The sequence below is a fragment of the Diprion similis genome, chromosome 2, assembly GCF_021155765.1.
Source record: "Diprion similis isolate iyDipSimi1 chromosome 2, iyDipSimi1.1, whole genome shotgun sequence".
Lineage (NCBI taxonomy): Eukaryota > Metazoa > Arthropoda > Insecta > Hymenoptera > Diprionidae > Diprion > Diprion similis.
In genome coordinates, this window is record NC_060106.1 from 18181231 (window position 1) to 18200543 (window position 19313).

The window sequence follows — 19313 nt, forward strand, 5'->3', positions numbered from 1 at the left end:
GTTCCGTAAAGTGACGCTTCATACGTCAGCGAACAAAGTCACGGAATAAAGTCTTTATTCCGCAGTTTTGATGCGCAGTTCAAAGTGCGCATCCCAAACTGCCGAATAAAGTAGCTTCGTCGAACAGATCGCGACATAACCTCACTCTTCGTTTTGCTTTTCAATGCCCATACCGTAAAAAATATTGTATGTGGCATGCCCGTAAACCGTTTTTTGGCAAGGATAATTTCAGTACTCGCTTCCGGCTCGCCTTCAGCTCGTCCTGAAATCTTCATCCTTGCCACATAAATAGCTAATAAAGATAAATTGAAATTTGAAATCGAATTCGTTAAGACTTTTGTACCGACAGGTAATTTAGTCGCTTGGGATTTATTCACGTTGACACATGACTAACCTACCCAATTTTAGTCAATTACTGTTCTTTTTTTCCTTATTATTTTTACCTCCGTCTCTTTTTCCCCCCCTTCGACCCGATGTCTCGCACTGAACAACACCCGTGTGTATAAGCCAGGGCGAGGCGGCGGCTCGGCCCGCCTAAGCAAAGGTGAAAGTGCTCTACGCATCCCAAGTATCTTCCACGATTTTGCATTTTTTATTTTATTATACTGGTCAAGGACCGTCTAATATACGTATATATGTGTGCGCGGGTCTCTGTGTGGATACGTTCCAGTGGAGGCGGACGTGTAGTATGCCTACCTATCCAAAGGTGTTGAGCAATGGCAAATGATATTTTCAGACGTATAAACGCTCGTAATATTTCGAATTACACGTTACATCAACCACATCGCATTCTCGATAGACCTTTTTACGGAACTGCATACCGTGATCCGTGGTAACCGTTCGTTGCATGCCTGTAACGAGTATTTCGCACAAAATGCCACGCGTTTATATCCAATTAGGTCATCGATGAAAAAGTATTCCTATATTTCAACGGATTGTGGTACCCGGATATGGAATTAATATTCTATAAGATTTTGAATTTCAGAAAATCTCAGACTCCCGGGTGGTATGACTAATTGTATAATTAACTTAGATTAAGATCGGAATTCGCGAACTCAAGCCATGCACTTAACGCGATGCGTTCGATGAATATAAAATGCGATTCTCTGGGAAGAACAAGCTGAGAAGTGGTTGAATTCCTGTGAGCAATGAAAACAGACTTAATTTAACATTATTTCTCTACACTTTGACGGTATGTTGTTCTGTACTTACAAAACATTGTCATTAGTCCATCGTGAAACATAGTAACGCAACATTATCCATATAAGCAAGACGCACATCATCGTTGACAAATTACAGTTATCAATCGGATAGGATAAGTAATATACCTAAAAGAGCTTCTATTTCGTAACGCGAGGTGAATTTCATTTGTGCATATAAATGAGAGACCGAATAGCTTGACAGACCTTGATTAAACCATATTTGACAATGTGATTATGTACCCATGTGAATTGGAACAAAGAATTAATCCTGTTTCGGATCTTTTTAATTTCCTTATTCTGCCGACTGTTAGCCATAATCGAAAAGGCTATAAGAAAATAATACCAATGTCAACGAAATGTTTAGTGAGAATAAAATTATCACTTTTTTTCTGCGAAGTTTCAAACATCGAACGCTTTCCAAGATTCGCGAAAGCCGCGCGCTCGCTTCTAATTTTATCGTAAGTCACATATTTAAGATACTTTTATGATAATAAAATTAATTTATCGAGGAGAAACCTTTTCGCCTTTCGCAACTTAATCGAATATATGGTTTCCTTTTCGTTATAATTTTTTCTCGCGCGAATTCAAAGTCACTGCTGCAGCTATGACGATAGGCAAAAGTTGTCCAACTTTTTGGCACCACTGTCTCTATCTGGCGGCCAAGCAAAGTATCGACTTCGCGAAAATAGCACAACTCCATGGATCGCTATATCGGTAACATTAATGTACCGATGGCAACTGCTCGCATATATTATGCTCTGAAACCCGCTTCTATGCGCCAGCGTATTTGAATTCTAACGTGAAATTCGGTGCGCTCTGCCTGCTTTTGAAATTTGCGCGCGGGTCTTTAGCGGGATATGTATTTGGAATTCGATTCCTTCTTCGAAACAAAGCGATTTGGACGGATAACATTTTCTTTTAATTCCCAGTTTCTCCTGTTCTTTTACTTTAAACCACCTATAGATTTGAAAAAAGTATTTGATTTTGGTCGAAATTAACTTTTTATAATTTCAGCAAATTTTAACTTTTTCCTAACACTATCGTATCCAAACAACTGATTGTCGGAAAGATTTCCATCTCTTTGAGTTTCTCTCTCGGTAAATTCCTGCGATGATCTCGAAAACGGGTAGTCAAAAAAATCTGAAATTTTCACGACTTGACATGCAATTGACGGGCATGCAATATTGCCACCAAATTTGATAATCAAACCACTCGTTATAAAATATTTTGACGATAATGGACGGTATCTATTCCAGTGATTGATTTGGTTTCTAAGGCGATCAGAATGGCGCTGTTTCGATTACATCCGCCTAAATCTGGTTCGGATTGTTCAATTCTATTTCTAGCAAATGGAAGGGTCTCGATCAATGAGATCATCTGCCTCACGGATTAAATTTGTTGGATGGCCATATTGGTGTTTCGATCCTTAGGAAGACATCTGAAGACATTTCCGTGTGATAATTAGCTTCAGTGTGAATAAATTTACCATCGTAACTGCGTATTCACACCTCCATAAAGCTTTGGGCGGTTGTTTTTTCCTGTGCAACTGGCGCCTGGAAAAACATCTCGTCCTGATCGATCCCCAGATTTATACGAGTCTCCAAATTGGAATGAGAATTTCATCTTATCTGTAGTCCAACGATCGGCCTTCGAAAGCCATTAAATGTGTTATATAAATAACCGATCGACTGTTGACATTCCGCAAATGGTAACACCCACCGAATTTGAATTCTCTCTAATCTGGTGACATTGAGATCAATGATGTTACTCGCATAGCTGGATTCGTCACATCCGTTTATCATCATCTGTTTACGCCTACGGCCGTTGAATACAGTTGTAGAAAACTGTATACATGCGAATGTTAATAGCTCGGATTGAGAAATATTGGTAAATTGATGGGTGTGTACCGGACGAGTTTTAATTTTGTTTTAATTTTTTATTATTTTTTTTCTTTACGATCTTATTCGTCGCATTCGCCAATTTGCGTGCGAAGATTTTACACCGGCTTCAACACTGTTAAGGGATTGAACTGGTTTCAGGATAGAAGCGATCCGATTGGTAGAAACGGAGAAGGAGTCCTGATCGCTTTCGTATAAATAGAGCGGACTCGGACTCCAGAAATCAGACTAAACCGGAGCTCAATCCTCTCGGCAGCATCTTCTCGTTGAACATGCAGTTCTTAGTGAGTGTTTTTCTGATATCATAAGGACTCGATTGACGCATTTTCCCCTTTGCGACTGTCTTGAAAATTGGGAACAATGTGATATTTATACTTGAACCAAATACATGGGAAAGAGTGAAATTCACCAAGTGTAACTTCTATTATTGCAGATCGTCGCTTGTGCTCTTTTGGGAGTGGCTCTAGGCCAGTACGGGTATCCAGGATACACTGGATACACTGGATACGGCGGATACCGTGGATACGGGGCATACCCAGGATACACGGGATACTCAGGATACCCGGGATACTCAGGGTACCAAGGATCAAAGGCATACCCAGGTTACACGGGATACTCAGGGTACCCAGGATACACGGGATACCCAGGATACACGGGATACCCAGGATACGCAGGATTCCGCGACTACCAGACCGTCAAGCCTGTCGAATCAAAGGAGAAGGAAGCACCCAAGTCAGTTGCCGCAGTAGCTGGGGCTAAGCCAGTACTTCCGGTAGTCGCCCCATTTGTCCCGATCACCCCGAAGGCATTGGGAAGGTACCAAAATTTCAATTGCTATTCGAGACCAAAGTTCTTTTTCACTGACGATGGAACCTGTTCGTGAAATTGCACAAGATAAGGTCCCTAAGGACATCTGTGGCTCATACCGATTTGCGGATGCATGCACAGCTTTTCATATTCCGCGGTGGAAAGTGTGAATTAGGTATTGTTATTGAACGATTATTATTTATTGTTTGTTCTTCCAGCGAGGCCTTCGCCCGCATCATCGACCAGGATCAGGCCAGCGCTCCGGATGGCAGCTACGAATTCAGATTCGACACTGAGAATGGAATCTCTGCTGCCGCGAGCGGCTCCCCCGTCAGCCCGGGTCCCAACGGTCCAGAACAGGTTTGCACAATCATTAAACAACCGCGTACCCCTAACTGCATTCGTTACTTTCCATCCTTCTAAAGCTCTATTCAACAACGAGTTGATGCATTTAGCCAGCCCAGAAAAATTAAAAAAAAAAAAAGAAGGGAACAGTCTAGATAATCTCCATACCGATCAGCACATAAAAATCACCGCGCTATCATAAAAGAGTTCGCAAAGCTAATCTATAAAAGAGCTATAAAACTTGTCAAAACATTCGTGTTATTTAAATTCTTACGAAAGAGGATCACCTCTGAATGCGCGAGAACTAGTTCTCAATTTGATTTAACGTCGAACACGAGCTTCTTAGTTGGAGGTATGAAATCGCCACGCCTAGGTGTTGCAATTGAAATTGACGTGTGGGATACTCTTTTTATCTCTGCATGATCATCTTTCTTAATGAGATTTAACGTCTTTGCAACCATTCAGCGCTGGAATACCTCTCACATTCTTTACGTCTTTCTTTTTTCCCTTATGGCCGATGTCTTCGGCTATCAAGATACATGGTATATGCTGCAATTGAAGTATTCACTCGGTTTTCTAGCAGCAATCAATAGTCACTGCTGAAATGCCTTCCGAGAATCTAAAATTTTGCATTTTTGCATTTTTGTTTCAGGTTGTAGTCGGAAGGTACTCTTACACCGCCCCCGACGGTACTCCCGTCCAAGTCAGTTACACCGCTGATCGTAACGGTTTCCATCCCGCAGGATCCCACATCTCGAGCACCGGCAGATATGTGAAGAGGGAAACTCCTGAGAACAACGACAAAGAATAAATTTATGTTATGTCTGTTTCATTTTTTTCCGATAATCTAGCTATATGCCATTCACGCTATTGTAATTAACGTATAATGGAATTCGAATAAAAAACATATACTCACCACAATAAGTATTACAATCCCCATTATTCAGAAATATCTAAAGTCATCAGCATACGACATTTAGAGCCAGTGAATCGTTCTTACGCTACATATTTTACCATATACTTTAGTTTGATTGGAATTCAGCGAGAATTTATGACCATGTTACAGAACATCCGGATCGCGATAGGTGTATATATGATACATTCAATACTACATCTCTAAGCAAATCTCAAGGTTGAGTTCAGTGGTCTGATAAAATATGTTTTTCAGTATTCATTATGCCGTATCTGAAAAAGCAAAAACAAGCCTAAAGTTGGACCGCAATTGTCAGCACGAAAAATATGTGTCCGAAAATTAGCTGTTTTCGACACGTATTTTTTTATGCTTTGTCGCATTTATCCAATGTCTAAGAATCACGTATTTTTCGCAAAGAAATATGTCCTTAATTATTTTTCTGATCGAATATAAATATTTCTTCATCCACGCTCTGGGAATGCCGAGGAAAAAACGAGTATTTCGTCATATCAAGTTGGGTGGGCGTATAATTTTAAATGTTTTGCAAGAGCCCATAACATTTGTAGACAGAAATTTTAGTGAACAATATTAATGATAACATTATGATAATAACGATCAATAAACATTATTGTGGAGCTGGAAATCGTCGATTTATACAAGCCTTAATCCGAGAAATAAATATGCGCAACGTTTATACAAAATGCCAACCACTGCCACCCAAATAGGTCATGTCAATATTTTTTCGCATATTTCAATCGATAATACCAGAATTTATAGTCAGAGTCACCTCAGAAGTATCGATAATTCAAGTCTAATGGAAAGCGATCTACAGCTTAGAATTACGTCAGATCACGATTAGGATCCATCTGTCGTGATATATGGTACAATCTCCAAAATACAAAGCACAATTGTATACCCGGATGTGAATAACTTCTTCTTGTATATTCAGAGCAAAAAAATTCAAAACTCTGTTCACGCAATATTTTCTATAGATCGAAAATGAACACTAAAAAAGGGAGAGAATCATGCTTACCAATGAATAATTTAAATTTCTTTGAATAATATAATCGTACAGATGTAATACAGTGCAATGCTGGAATGAATCATGAAAAATTAACACACGATAACGAATTACTTTCTGCATAAAATATTTAATTCATTCCGTCGTTGAAACGTTGTATTCCTTATAAGTAAAACGAGCGTCACAATTGTTGACTGATTATCCCCTAATCAATCGAATATGGAGATATAAAACGTGAGAATTGTCCTCTTTTGCAATGCGAATGATAAAGATTCAACGGTTTAAAATATTCTGGTCTAATCAATTTTACTGTCTCAGATTCAAACAGCTCAATAGAATTAATACTGAAAAACCGTTCTGCCTTCTGTTGTCAACGTAAAGTTTTGTATCATGATTTTTCGCGGTTGGTTGCTATTCGAACGAATTCAAACTGCCGATAGTAACATAGGTATGGATTTGGACAAGTTTTTGATACTGCTACCCCCATCTGGCGGCAAAATAAAATACTGGCTAAATGAAACCGATCCATTTCGATGGTCGCCTTCGCCATCTATGTGGGCGTTAAAAATTTCATGCGCATCTGTCACGAACGCTAATTCTGCTTGTAATAGAGATTGATCCTAACCTAAGTTAGTCGACCGACTGTTTGTCATTCTCGAATTTACCAAGTGTAACAAATAATTCCGAACTGTTGATAATAAAATTGGGAAAAAATGCCGGACCATCTAGGAGACGATATGCGTAAGGTGAAACCGGAGAAAGAGAAGGAAGAAAAGGAAATAAAATGTGAGAACCGTGACACGAAAACTTTTCACTTGATCCGAAATACCGATGCTTTTACACGGTATTTTACTCGGTTATTCAATTGTATTTTACTGTTTCAGCTCTCGACGAGGGAGATATCGCCTTGCTTAAAACATACGTAAGTTCGTAAATAACGAAAGAGAAACGATTGTGCTAATAACGTTGCAAAATTAAATTTAGCCTAATCCATTGTCCTTGCTCTTTCAGGGCCAGGGACAATACACGAAGAGCATAAAAGTCGTCGAGGAAGACATTCAGACGATAATAAAGCGCGTCAATGAATTGACGGGCATCAAAGAATCGGATACAGGACTGGCGCCGCCTGCGCTCTGGGATTTGGCAGCGGATAAACAGACTCTGCAGAACGAGCAACCGCTGCAAGTAGCGAGATGCACCAAAATCATAAACGCTGACTCGGACGATCCCAAGTACATAATAAATGTGAAGCAGTTTGCAAAGTTCGTCGTAGATCTAGCCGACTCTGTCGCCCCCACGGATATAGAAGAAGGAATGCGCGTCGGTGTCGACCGCAATAAGTACCAGATCCACATACCTCTGCCGCCAAAGATCGATCCTACCGTAACCATGATGCAAGTGGAAGAAAAACCCGATGTCACCTACAGCGATGTTGGAGGATGCAAAGAGCAGATTGAAAAGCTTAGAGAAGTTGTTGAAACGCCACTTTTACATGTACGAACAAATTTGATTTATAATTCATAATCGTTGAGACAGTTGGTGACAAATATCGATATTTGTTACACATTTTTAAATTAATTCGCCATAAAAAAACAACACAAGTGCATTGTCAGAAGGACTCGAAATGAAAAAAAAAATGGCTACATTGATTTTCGCTGCTTTTAATACTGAATAAAGTTTTTTCTTTATATGTTTTTCTAGCCTGAAAAATTCGTCAACCTGGGTATTGAGCCACCAAAAGGAGTCTTACTGTTCGGACCGCCGGGTACAGGAAAGACGCTGTGTGCTCGAGCAGTAGCAAACAGAACCGACGCTTGCTTTATTCGTGTCATTGGTTCTGAATTAGTTCAGAAATACGTTGGAGAGGTATGTAGCAAAGAAAGAAAAGCTCTGTTCTTGATAGAAATATCAATCATAACTCATTGATACTTACCTGTACAGGGTGCTCGAATGGTCAGAGAACTGTTTGAAATGGCGCGCAGTAAGAAAGCCTGTCTAATCTTCTTTGATGAGATTGACGCGATCGGGGGTGCAAGATTTGACGATGGTGCCGGTGGAGATAACGAAGTACAGCGTACTATGCTCGAGTTGATCAACCAATTGGACGGGTAAGTTTTAGAAATACTATGAACAGAGGTGTTTAAATAATGTATAACCGACCGTAGCCAGGTCATTAACTTCACAGTCCGATAAAATGACCACAATTTTCCAGGTTCGATCCGCGAGGTAACATCAAAGTACTGATGGCAACTAACAGACCAGACACTCTAGATCCGGCTTTGATGCGTCCTGGGCGTTTGGACCGAAAAGTAGAATTCGGATTGCCTGATCTGGAGGGCCGGACGCATATATTCAAAATTCACGCACGCTCCATGAGCGTGGAGAGGAATATTCGGTTCGAACTACTCGCTCGATTATGCCCAAACAGTACAGGCGCTGAAATTCGCTCCGTCTGTACGGAAGCGGGCATGTTCGCAATCAGAGCGCGTCGCAAGGTAGCAACGGAGAAAGACTTCTTAGAAGCTATTCACAAAGTAATCAAATCGTACGCCAAGTTCTCCGCCACCCCGAGATACATGACCTACAACTAATCTCGCTAGGCTTCAACCATTGTTTGTATCAACACTTTGGTAACTTTGAACAACTACTCGTGCTTTGATTTTTGCTAATTCATCCGATAAGAATTTTCATTATGATAATTTGTCTTATAAAGAATCGTCGTATTGTAATATTGTCATTATTTAATTGCACCCCACCTCCTCGATTCACTGAGAACAGTACAAAACAACGGAACTTTCTCAGGATTTGAAACGGATTATCATAGGACTCTTCAAACACCGTTTTTTAAGGTTTTCAATCCGCACTGTTTCAGCTCGTTTCTGATAGCTTCCCTTTTCCGGATTTCTTGCTCCATCCGCTTGTTGTCGAGTAGACAGATGTGAGCGCACGGCTTATTCACCTTGTAACGTAATTCTCTTCTGGGATTGAAACCTCGTCGTGCTACGTTCATCTCCTCGTCAGGGCAGCCCCAGTGCTTCGTCGGATAAAATAGTAGCCCCACTGTCTACCTTGTCGCATGCATATAGTAACTGAGAACCGATCCAGCTTATATGGGTGACTGAGATTTTTCGCTTACCAGAAAAATTACTCACATGAGTTCGTACGTGTATGCCGTACGTGATCAGGCCAACTATGAGAAGAGGAACTACGAGGCTGATGCAGGAAAGGATCAGGAAAGGCTGAAGCTCCGAAAGTTCGTTGTATAGGGTATTTATCCTAGTGGGCAGGGAGAAGAAGACTGCGAGGTGGTAGATGGTGTAATACTGCAATTGAACAAGCATTTGGAAATCACCTCACAGACATGGACAAACACGAGGGTCACTATACCGTTGCAATCAGTGGCGTCAAATAGAACACGGCCTTCATTAAGAGATTCGGTTCGAATTTGTACATGAATTGTATGTCGTCGCAGAGCCGTGTTACGGAGTAAGAAAATAGGATGAGCGAACTCATGATCGCGAGGATCAGCAGGGTCACCAAGGTTCCAACAAAGTCGAGAAAGTCGTTGATGAATATTCCTCCCACCTGAAGACGGGGGTTTCATTAAGAAAATTTTTTAATTCCAAGACCGTCAAACCGCATTTCATACCTTTGTCGTGAAAATAAGGCTAACTGAAAAACAGGCAAGCGTCACGATGCTGACTAGATACGGCCGATATGATTTTACAGATGGAAATGCTTCCAAGAAAGAGTTGACCGTTGCGGTGAAGACTATGGTCTGAAATTGAAACGATATCCATCGTCAGTGAAAACACTGAACAATTAAATCGCATGGGTATAATAAGCCTCACCATCTCCATGACTCCCTTTATAAGAAACATAAAGAAAACCGCGACAATCCAGAGCTTCGCCATCGGCAGCAAGGATAATTGGGTTGGGATAAAAGCCGTGACGACCACCTCATCTGCAACAAAAAACCAGTCTAGTTGCGGTCTCTAGTTTAATTGAGGTGAACCAAAGCCGGCTAAAGTATAATTTTTCAACGAACGTGGCCAGATAAAGCAGCTTATGTCAAGGGCGTAGGTATCAGCCATTGACCCGTAACAGGAAAAGACATAATAGATTCCAAGGTACTGCAATACGCTGGAAAGAAAGCCAACCAGAAGAACGTCTGTGTCGGGCATGGAGTTTTCTGGACCGTAGCTTCCCAGTTGTATGATGGTGCCCTCGCATATGTGGGACATGAGAATAGCGTGAGTCAGTGCTTCGACCCAGATCTTGAGTCCAAGAGTAAACCAGTAAAAAATGTGTCGAATCAAACACTCTAAAAGTTTAGAGACATCGTGGTGTCAACTTAATGCTCACTTTGTAGTTGAACAATCCACTGAAGTCCAGCATGAGCAGGGTGCCTTTTTCGGAGTAACCCTCGCTCACCAAATCTATTACTAGAATCAGGAAGTAGACTGCCGTTACGGAATAAGTGAGCTTGGCAAACACCTGGGAAAAAATTAATCAACGTCAACTCGTTCTTCGATAATAATTTGAAACTAAGAGGCCGTTATTCTGTAAAAAGCAAGGACTTGTACCCTTTTGAATGATCCGAAGTCACGAATGGTCAGAATACCAACGATTATCCAGACGAGTGCTGAGGCCGCCACCCATTTTGAATTTAGCGAACCGATACCGTCCGGTTTTTCATCCGGTCGCCAGAGGTTCGACACGCTGCAGACCAAAGTATCGAAGGGTTCTTTAACGCCCTAGTATTAAGCAGATGAAATGCATTTAGGAATGAGCGAAGGGCATGAACTAGGGGTTCGCCATTCTTTGGTGAACACGTTACGGTAACAAAACCGGAGCTCACCGATAGTACTGAGCTATTCCTGGATAATAGGTGTGGTTGCAATCGACATTCTTGGGTTTTGAACTGAGCACGAAACACGGTGGCAAGTTTTCAGAACCGTAGGTACAATCGGTCCAATAATTTTCCGGCATGAAAGGTATCAGGATGGATTGTAGAACGAGTTGACCGGTTAACGCACTCCAGTAAATACAGGTGTATAAAGAAAAGGCCATCATGCTCGCACCAATGCCTGTGAATTATTCGCGAAAATTTAGCCTTGTTGGTATCACGTGATCGGTGAAGCAAAAATCCTTACCGTAACCGATTGGGAAGATATTCCATATCTTTATGTAACCAAACTTTGAATAGTATCCAAGGAAGAGATGTTGGCATTGAAGCGGTGCCATCACGATGTGGTGAATTCCATAGTAGAGTATCAGAAACGATACTGCAACGAAACCCGAAAACGAAAAAAACGTTGGCATTCTGCCTCTCAAGGAGAATTAAATCGGAATCAATTTTTGCGTCTTATTTGAAAATGGGTTTCACAGTTTTGGAGTTCAATATGCTACTCTTAGTACGTACTTCCGTTATATTGAGCGGACTTTGTCACGGTAACGATGAAATTGTTATTTCCCGACTGCAGAATGAAGAGGATAGCCAGATACTCCAGGCGATTTCGAAACACTTTGTTCTCTTCCCATCGCCGATTCTCCTGAAGACGAAAAGGCGGTCGAATTATAAATTCACGTAGCGGTTAGAGTGTAATCATTCAGTCGATTCTAGCGTAAACCTAGGAAATATATCGAGATAATAACAGAGTGCTTGTGTTCGACAGATTCCACGTCACTTATGGATTCGTATTTCCGTTCTCCTTCGTCCTCGGCGATCTTGTCGCCTTCGTCATTTCGTTTTTCAATCATCGCTGATAATTTGCGCAATTTTTATCTCACCTGTCAGAATTCGATCTCGACATTACGTCTGAAATGAAATCGTTACTGTTTCAAAAGTGGCGAGTCGAGGGATGGATCATTGGATCATGAAACATGAGAAAAACGATGTTGTCAGTAAATATACTCTGGCATAATATGCGAAAGATTTTTTGTTCAATTATTGAACGAAAATACACGAAGATCAGTTACAAGATATGATTTTCCCACACCGAATAAACTTCATTTCCTACGGCTAAAGTTCAGTTTTATTGGCACGTTGGGTACGTTGACGAGTAGGGAAACGCAGTCCAACAGTTTTCCTTCCCAAGAGAACTTCAAGTCCCGGCAGATCTGAGGAAAAAGGATGATAATGACTTTCTCTTCCGCAACCGAGGATCTAAAAATACTTCCAAACTTTCGACTCACCCGCAACAAGAGTATCTGAATATTTTGCTCGGCCAAACGCCTCGCGATACATGATCGAGCACCGTGGCCAAACGGAAGAACCAAAAAGGGGTTGTAAGGAGGATCTGAGGACCCGCCACCCTCCCGAATCCATCGTTCAGGTTTGAATTCGTTCGGATCGTCGAAATTTTCCTCAAGTTTGCATATCACTTGGTTCTGGGTCACAATAACGGTCTGAAGGAAATCGATGTTCACAAATGAACGGCGTGCGACGATCGGCTTTGGGCAGTTTCATAAATCGAAGCAGCTATGCCAACGAATAATCGAACTCCTTCTACTTACACCTTCCGGCACGTGATACCCGTTGAGAACTGCATCCGTTTGCAAAATCCTGCCAACACCAACGGAAATCGGGTTCATCCTGAATGTCTCCTTGATCACTGCCTTCGTGTAAGTGGCGTTGTTCAGCACAGCAGCATCGATCGGTTTATCCGTCGTCGCCAACAAGCTGACCGATTCTCTATGGAGCTTTTCTTGAACTTCGGGGTTGTTTGCCAGATGATAAAGGACAAAGGACGTGCTATTCGCCAGCTGAAATAACCCGCAAAAAATTAACGAAACAGTCGTATCACCTCTGCAGGTTATCAATTCTTCTTCACCGTGTCGATTCCTGCAAGGAGCATGTCGCACGCCATACCGATCACATCCTTCTCGTCGATGTTCGGATTGCTCAGGTACATTTCGAGCAGTGATTGCTTCTCGGTTGATGAGCTCTTCTGTTTCATCGATTCAATTTTCCTCCTTACCATGTCCACAGCCACTCTTTGCAAAGCGAAATGAAACGTTATCTGATGTGATTAGAACGAAGATCTCTTAATTATCGTAGCGCGCTTACTCCTCCATGAAGCTTTGGGCCTTGCACAATTTCCGGTACATCGGCGTGTCGAAGAACCTCCACAGCTGCGGCCCGTTGTCCAACTTCAAAATAGTAGTATTCGTGGAATTGGCCGCGTCTATTAATCTCGAACTTCGCGAATCGGTGTGCAATTCATCCGGGGAAAAGCTGTGCAGTCTAACGTCAAAGGCCACGAGACAAGTCACTGGAAATTAACGATAGTTTATTTTTCATCACACAATCTCAAGTCGAGTCACGTGTTTTTTTTCGATCATTTGATTGAAATTCCAATTCCCATTACATTCCAAGTACAATCTCGACAGCAGAGGTAGAAAATCTTCATGCTTCTCTTGCATACTGAGCCGTATAAATTCGCCGATCACCTTGTCTGACTCTTCCAAATAACTTCGAACATTTTGAGGCTTACTCAGACCCTTTTGAAATTCCCGTCGAATCCTCCACCAGTCTGATCCATTGCTGAAGGAAAAAAGAAGAAAGATCTTGCGGTTCTGCGCTTAATTTTAATCGTATAAGGTAGACATTTGAGGAAACTTAATTTATACAGTGTTCCCAAGTCACGGCTGTCGATAAGCGACGAAGCAACTTTACGTGAAACGCTTATTTCATGTTTTTACATACGTGGGCAGGAGGCCACCAGTATTGTAAATGGCAGGTCTGTCGGTGCGGTACTTCTCCAACGCAAGGTGACTCCTTCGTTTCGGATACAAGCCTCGTTCGCGACTCTCCACGCGAAATATTTCCTCTATATCTTCAGGACGAAAGACCCAAAGGATGTTGACTCCCGGCATAATCTCTTCCCGAACCAGCGGACCGTACTGCTTCAACTTCTTTGCACCATTTTCGTGGAGTTTCTCAAAATTGTATTTTCCTATAATGGAATCAATGAACATGTGAAACATCGAGTGACTTGCTAAGCTTATTTCACATCCATGGTAGTAGTGTGTGAAAACGGCTTACCGCGATACCAGCTCAAATATAAATCGCTCTTAATTTATACTTTGGTTTGTAAACCGAGATTATAATTGACATGAATAAAAGAAATGTTCCGACAGTGTTTTTTGCCGGAAAAAAAGCAGCTATGATATTCATTACGGGATTATTGTATTATTATCCGCGACTAAACGGTGTCGAATTTCCTACGCGATAAAAATAATGATTGTATACCTGATATTGCTAATAACGTATATACTGACCAAGACACGGAAAATAGTGATACAGGGTTCCAATTACAGGGAAAGATCTTGGCCCCGGAATGTCCGTGAAGGGTTTGATATCCTGCACCGTTTTTACTCCACTTTGAAATCGTTTCATCGATCGCAGCGGTCTCAGGACACGAGCGTGAAGCATTTTAAACCGTAACTTCATGTCTTCTTCACCCGACGCACTTTTTTTTTTTATATAACAACCTCTGGGTCACGGTATTAGCCGAAAACTAAGAGCCGTTCAAATCATTGGACGTTGTGTCGACCGCTTCTTGCAGGTATCTCGTCGCCCATCTTTGCTGCCTCTTCCCATCCTCTCTCCATCTCTTTCGTCTCCTTCCTTCTTGGAGAAGGGATAAAGCTAGCCTCTTCCTTCCCCTGGATCGTCGTACTCAGATAATCCGTGTGCCCCAAGCCGATAGAATTTCAAATGACACGCATTAATTTGATCTAAGGTGAGATTGTTGCGCGCCGAGTAACCGCCATGTGCGATAAACAGTTTTACTTAAGTCGAAATACTATTGTAGCGGAATAACCAAAGCGTAAACTCCGCTTCCACGATCACTGAAGGTTTTAAACCGGTTCTCAGCTTGGGCAGTTCATATCGACCATAAGAACAAAGAGACCATTTTGCATGTAGAGTGCATTACACAACTCTAAGTTGTAAATTTTCTCGTTCAGAGGCCATAGTTATTAAAATTTGGGGCCTTACACGTGAACTGGGCCATCCCTGGACCCTGACATCTTCGGGTCTGCTTCCCTTTGAAGATTTTCTTGCACGTGAGAGGTTTTGTCGTAATTTTTTTAAAGAATATATTAGAGACCCGGTTTCGATGATCTCAAGAGTGAGAATTTGAGGGTCTGAGAAATTAAAAAATTTCCGATCGATGTAATCTCGGAATCGGAATGTTATGTCAATAAATAGTAGGTGGTCGATTGATTCGTCTTGAATCAAACTTCTTGGAAAAATAACAACATTTTAATGACTTTTCGTCGGATAGAAGATCGACAAGCTACAGGGGCTAATACGGACATTGAAAAAAAAAAACGACGAATGATCTTTACTGGCGAGGTAAGGCTCTCTGCGGTTTCTATGATAATCGGAACACCAGGAATCGCCGATCGCGGTGATACTATCTAGAATAACGTTATACACACTTCGACTACATATAAACTGACGTATATAGTTATTCGGAATCATTTATTTCATCTTGGCCCTGCAAGACGTCCCACCTTTCGAGTACGAACAGAATTTGATGCATGTAGTATGCGTTTGAACTGAATATACTACGCATTCCGAAGTGCTTGTTGATCTTCTCGAGCCGGATTCATTCATTTTCTAAGAAGCTCTAGGCTAAATACCGAGAAAAGGTGGCATAGAATCCACATCCCGAAAACGGAAGTGAAGACTGGGAAAAGTGTTTTGAAATCAGGTTCATCGACGAATCCAAAGCCAAGAAAGAAGTAGAAGCTGGTTTTTGTGGACCGAGGCAAGAGGACGGCTATTGCTTTCGCCTGGACACATATGACACGATGTTCCAAGACGAGGTGCTCGCAGTCAAAAAATGCGCAAAATAACTAACCGAGGTGAGCAGGAAGTGCAAATCATTTAGATATGTTCGAACAGCGAAGAAACGTCGATTGATTTCTTGTACGACTATCCGAACCTTTTCTTCATTGGAAAAGAGTGGCTGGGGATGGCGATACTGACATCAGGAGAAATCAAAGAGCACAAGTTAAACTGGATACTAGGCTTCTGCGGCACGGTGAGTTACCAGCAATCGAATCCTTGAAGAGGAGGATGAGAATAGGGTTCAATGGCAGTAGCTTATTGTGCCACACCGGTACTGATCTCGGAGATCGATTTACATGACATGACGTTAATGTTGATTAGGGCTATACCCATTCGCAAGGACAAACTAATAATCGAGAGTCTCATTGGCAAAAAATAAAAACAAATAAAAAACACCGGTTGCAAATACTCGTTACATTCATTATGAAAGGTAGTTTTGGAGAAGTCGCGATGCAACTCGAGCTCGCCAAGTTGCGGTTAACATTACTACTTCCTGCTTACATGTGGAAAAATATTCCTGAAACTCGATGTCGACGTCAACAATTTGAGAAATCTGATGACCCAAGCAGCGGAAACCGATTGACCGTGAAACCGGTGGTCGCTTTGCGCACCTTCGATTCTCTCCCCAGAAGACTTCTTCACAAACACTTGATTCTCCAGCTCGTACGATGAGACGTAGACGCTCGTCGATCGTGACTCAGTCCAAAGTGCGGGAGATTGCCATTGGCGATGGCCGCTATATCTTGGACCACTATTGGCTCTGGCCCTAGGCTTTATATCGTAGTCAACGAATAAACTATCGCGAGCACTAAGGATCCTGTGCTGGTCACCTGAGCCTGAACAATCTTCATTGCTCACAGTATCCGAAGAGTAGGCGAGACAGTCAGGCGTTGATTTAGCGTCTTCGAATTTAGTGTGGTCCGAATATGATCAACTGGTGGTTGCAGTGCTCCAAGTGAAGACCCGACGTGGCATCTTTTTTTTTTGTTTCTTAATCCTACTTAAGAGGCAACCGACGTCGTAAATCAAGTCGCGCGTGGTCACAGACACGTTTTATTACCATTGCTCGTAAAAATTTTAGTGAAAATGCCGCTCTTCAGTCAATATTGTAAAAACAAGTCTCGCTTAGAAGGTAAAACCGTGGTTATAACCGGTGTCAATACTGGTACCGGTAAGGAAACTGGGTGGAATCCATACAGAAGAGATATAATTAGGCTCAGTGATCGTACTTGCTTTCATTGCCAAAACACCTGTACCAATTTTATAATGACAATTCAACCTTATCGAGAAATGTAAGGATCAATAAAAAAATATGCACGCACCGATTCTCATTCTGTTCACCGATAAACGTAAACGTTTTCAAGAAATACTGGGACTGGAATTCCAGACGGCCAGTTTTTGAGGTCAAAACGATTTATTTGAAAGGCATTACTTTGCCTTTGACGTTAATTGCATTGCATATCACAGGTGTCAACACTTACTCACTTCATCCCGGAATCATCAACTCAGAGCTCACCCGTCACCTCGATGACTTTCTTCCCTGGTGTGAAATTTTTGCACATTCTAGTGGGCTTCTTGATAAAGACCGTTGAACAGGGCGCTCAAACGACCCTCCATTGCGCCCCCTGGAAAATCTGCGTATTTCACGCCAAGCATCGTCTTGGCTGATTCGCAGCATATTATGTACTTGAGTAGCAATATTATCATACCTGTAATGACTGAAAACAACGTAAGTGACTTGACTTGCCCCGTTAGGGGGGCAGTAAAAATGTTTTATTATAGAATTATTTCTCAAACTAACCATGTACACTTTATCCATTAATAAAATATATCCACGCCTACAAAGTCGTGATTTTTCGAACCTCAAACATAAACTAACAATGACAGTCCAGCAGCTGCATTTTTTCAAACCAAAAGGCCTTAATTTACTCTTAGAAAAAAGCGGTGTTAAATGTAAAACTGAAAATGTCTTTTCGTTTTTTAATCCCGCTTAAGAATCGAGGTTCTGAATTAATTCGCGCATGGGCACCACGTTCCAATAACGTTACTTGTGCAATTGTCAGTGAAAATATGGCTTTTCAGACAATATTGTAAAAACATGATAAATTTTACCTCGATTTTCATTTACCATACAGAAGACAATCCTTAAGAATTCCGTAACAGCAAAATGAAAAGTTTTGCAGAAATGAAGGAAGCTAGGCTTAGGTAGTGCAAAAAAAACCTGAAAGGGGAAAAAGTCTAAGGTGGAAAGACCTATACTTATGTATAAGGACGAGGAAATAGTTTCATACCGAAATATTTTGTTTTGTATTTTTTACCAACAATAAGATTCCGAATTTTCAACGTCTTATTTATTAATAAATTATAAAACACTCCGCATTCACATCTCGTAATAAATAAATTATAAATAAGTAGACATAAATACTGCCAAAAGTTAGTCAGATACCGAAGATTAAAAATAAGAATTCAAAATTGCTTAGCTATTATTTGCCGTGCAATTTTCTGAGCATTGTAGTTCCTGAGATCAGTCAAATTTCGGATTAAGGAAGAAGGGTCCTAATTGTCACAAGTACCAGTTGTCTAGTTTCGAATGAATGTTGTTAACTAGAATATCGCATCATATGCAGCCTCGGAGTGATTAAAAAACTGAAATTGTACCTGATGAACAATTATTTTCCACCTTCTAAATACGTTTTTCTCATTTTCTTGGCTGCATTCGGATATTTCGCGATAAGATAATCGGAGACAATTATTCTGCGACAACTTGCCCCATTTCGACTTTTTCGTGGTTTTCTGAGTCCCGGTTAAGTTTTTCGGGATTTTCGGATTCTGAAGCGAATTTTTCATAGTTTTCAGGGTTTTCATCATCTAAATCGACAGTTTCGTGGTTTCGAGAAGCAAATACAATGAAGAAAAGAATTGTCGCTTAAAAATATACATTGAAAACCTCATTTTATTTTCCTTGTATCCAGAAAAAAAAAAAAAAAACAGGAAAACAAAGGTATAAAAACCGCGTTTTTTTTTAGTTTTGAAAATTCTAAAAACCCTATTTAGACTTGCTTTGGAACAACCACAAATTTTTCTCAAGTGCGAAATGGATGCATCTACCGTGCCCTGTGTCTGAATGAAACAAAATTTTATTCGAATAAATTCTAAAAATCAGAGAGTAAAAAGTGCAACAACTAAGACCCGTTTCCCCTATTCATCCTTTAAATTATATCCTAAAATTAAAACTACTAGGTGAAAGAGCCTGACAGGA

At 41.1% G+C, this 19313-nt stretch overlaps 4 protein-coding genes across 4 annotated transcripts; 2 read left to right on the forward strand and 2 right to left on the reverse strand.

The window, feature by feature from the left end:
* Nucleotides 1-3680: 3680 nt before the first annotated feature.
* On the forward strand, nucleotides 3681-19303 carry LOC124416287 (endocuticle structural glycoprotein SgAbd-8-like; the record flags this gene model as incomplete). Its single annotated transcript, XM_046897217.1, has 5 exons — nucleotides 3681-3916; nucleotides 4126-4267; nucleotides 4905-5032; nucleotides 9180-9186; nucleotides 19292-19303. Coding segments are annotated over 5 exons (516 nt in total), but the record flags the coding sequence as incomplete, so codon positions are not given.
* Nucleotides 6767-8915, forward strand: LOC124416226 (26S proteasome regulatory subunit 7). Its single transcript, XM_046897151.1, has 6 exons — nucleotides 6767-6972; nucleotides 7071-7108; nucleotides 7198-7680; nucleotides 7888-8052; nucleotides 8128-8294; nucleotides 8399-8915. The coding sequence occupies exons 1-6, from the start codon at nucleotides 6900-6902 to the stop codon at nucleotides 8775-8777; spliced, it is 1305 nt and encodes a 434-aa protein (XP_046753107.1). The 5' UTR covers nucleotides 6767-6899; the 3' UTR covers nucleotides 8778-8915.
* LOC124416231 (sodium- and chloride-dependent glycine transporter 2-like) lies at nucleotides 9184-10141 on the reverse strand. Its single transcript, XM_046897158.1, has 3 exons — nucleotides 10038-10141; nucleotides 9836-9964; nucleotides 9184-9771 (listed from the first exon to the last, which is right to left on the reverse strand). The coding sequence occupies exons 1-3, from the start codon at nucleotides 10098-10100 to the stop codon at nucleotides 9568-9570; spliced, it is 396 nt and encodes a 131-aa protein (XP_046753114.1). The 5' UTR covers nucleotides 10101-10141; the 3' UTR covers nucleotides 9184-9567.
* Nucleotides 12099-14763, reverse strand: LOC124416224 (cytochrome P450 302a1, mitochondrial). The gene is made up of 8 exons (XM_046897149.1): nucleotides 14473-14763; nucleotides 13898-14147; nucleotides 13560-13735; nucleotides 13259-13463; nucleotides 13023-13185; nucleotides 12706-12954; nucleotides 12385-12597; nucleotides 12099-12309 (listed from the first exon to the last, which is right to left on the reverse strand). Exons 1-8 carry the CDS (start codon nucleotides 14642-14644, stop codon nucleotides 12199-12201), a joined length of 1539 nt encoding a protein of 512 aa, XP_046753105.1. The 5' UTR covers nucleotides 14645-14763; the 3' UTR covers nucleotides 12099-12198.
* Nucleotides 19304-19313: the final 10 nt, after the last annotated feature.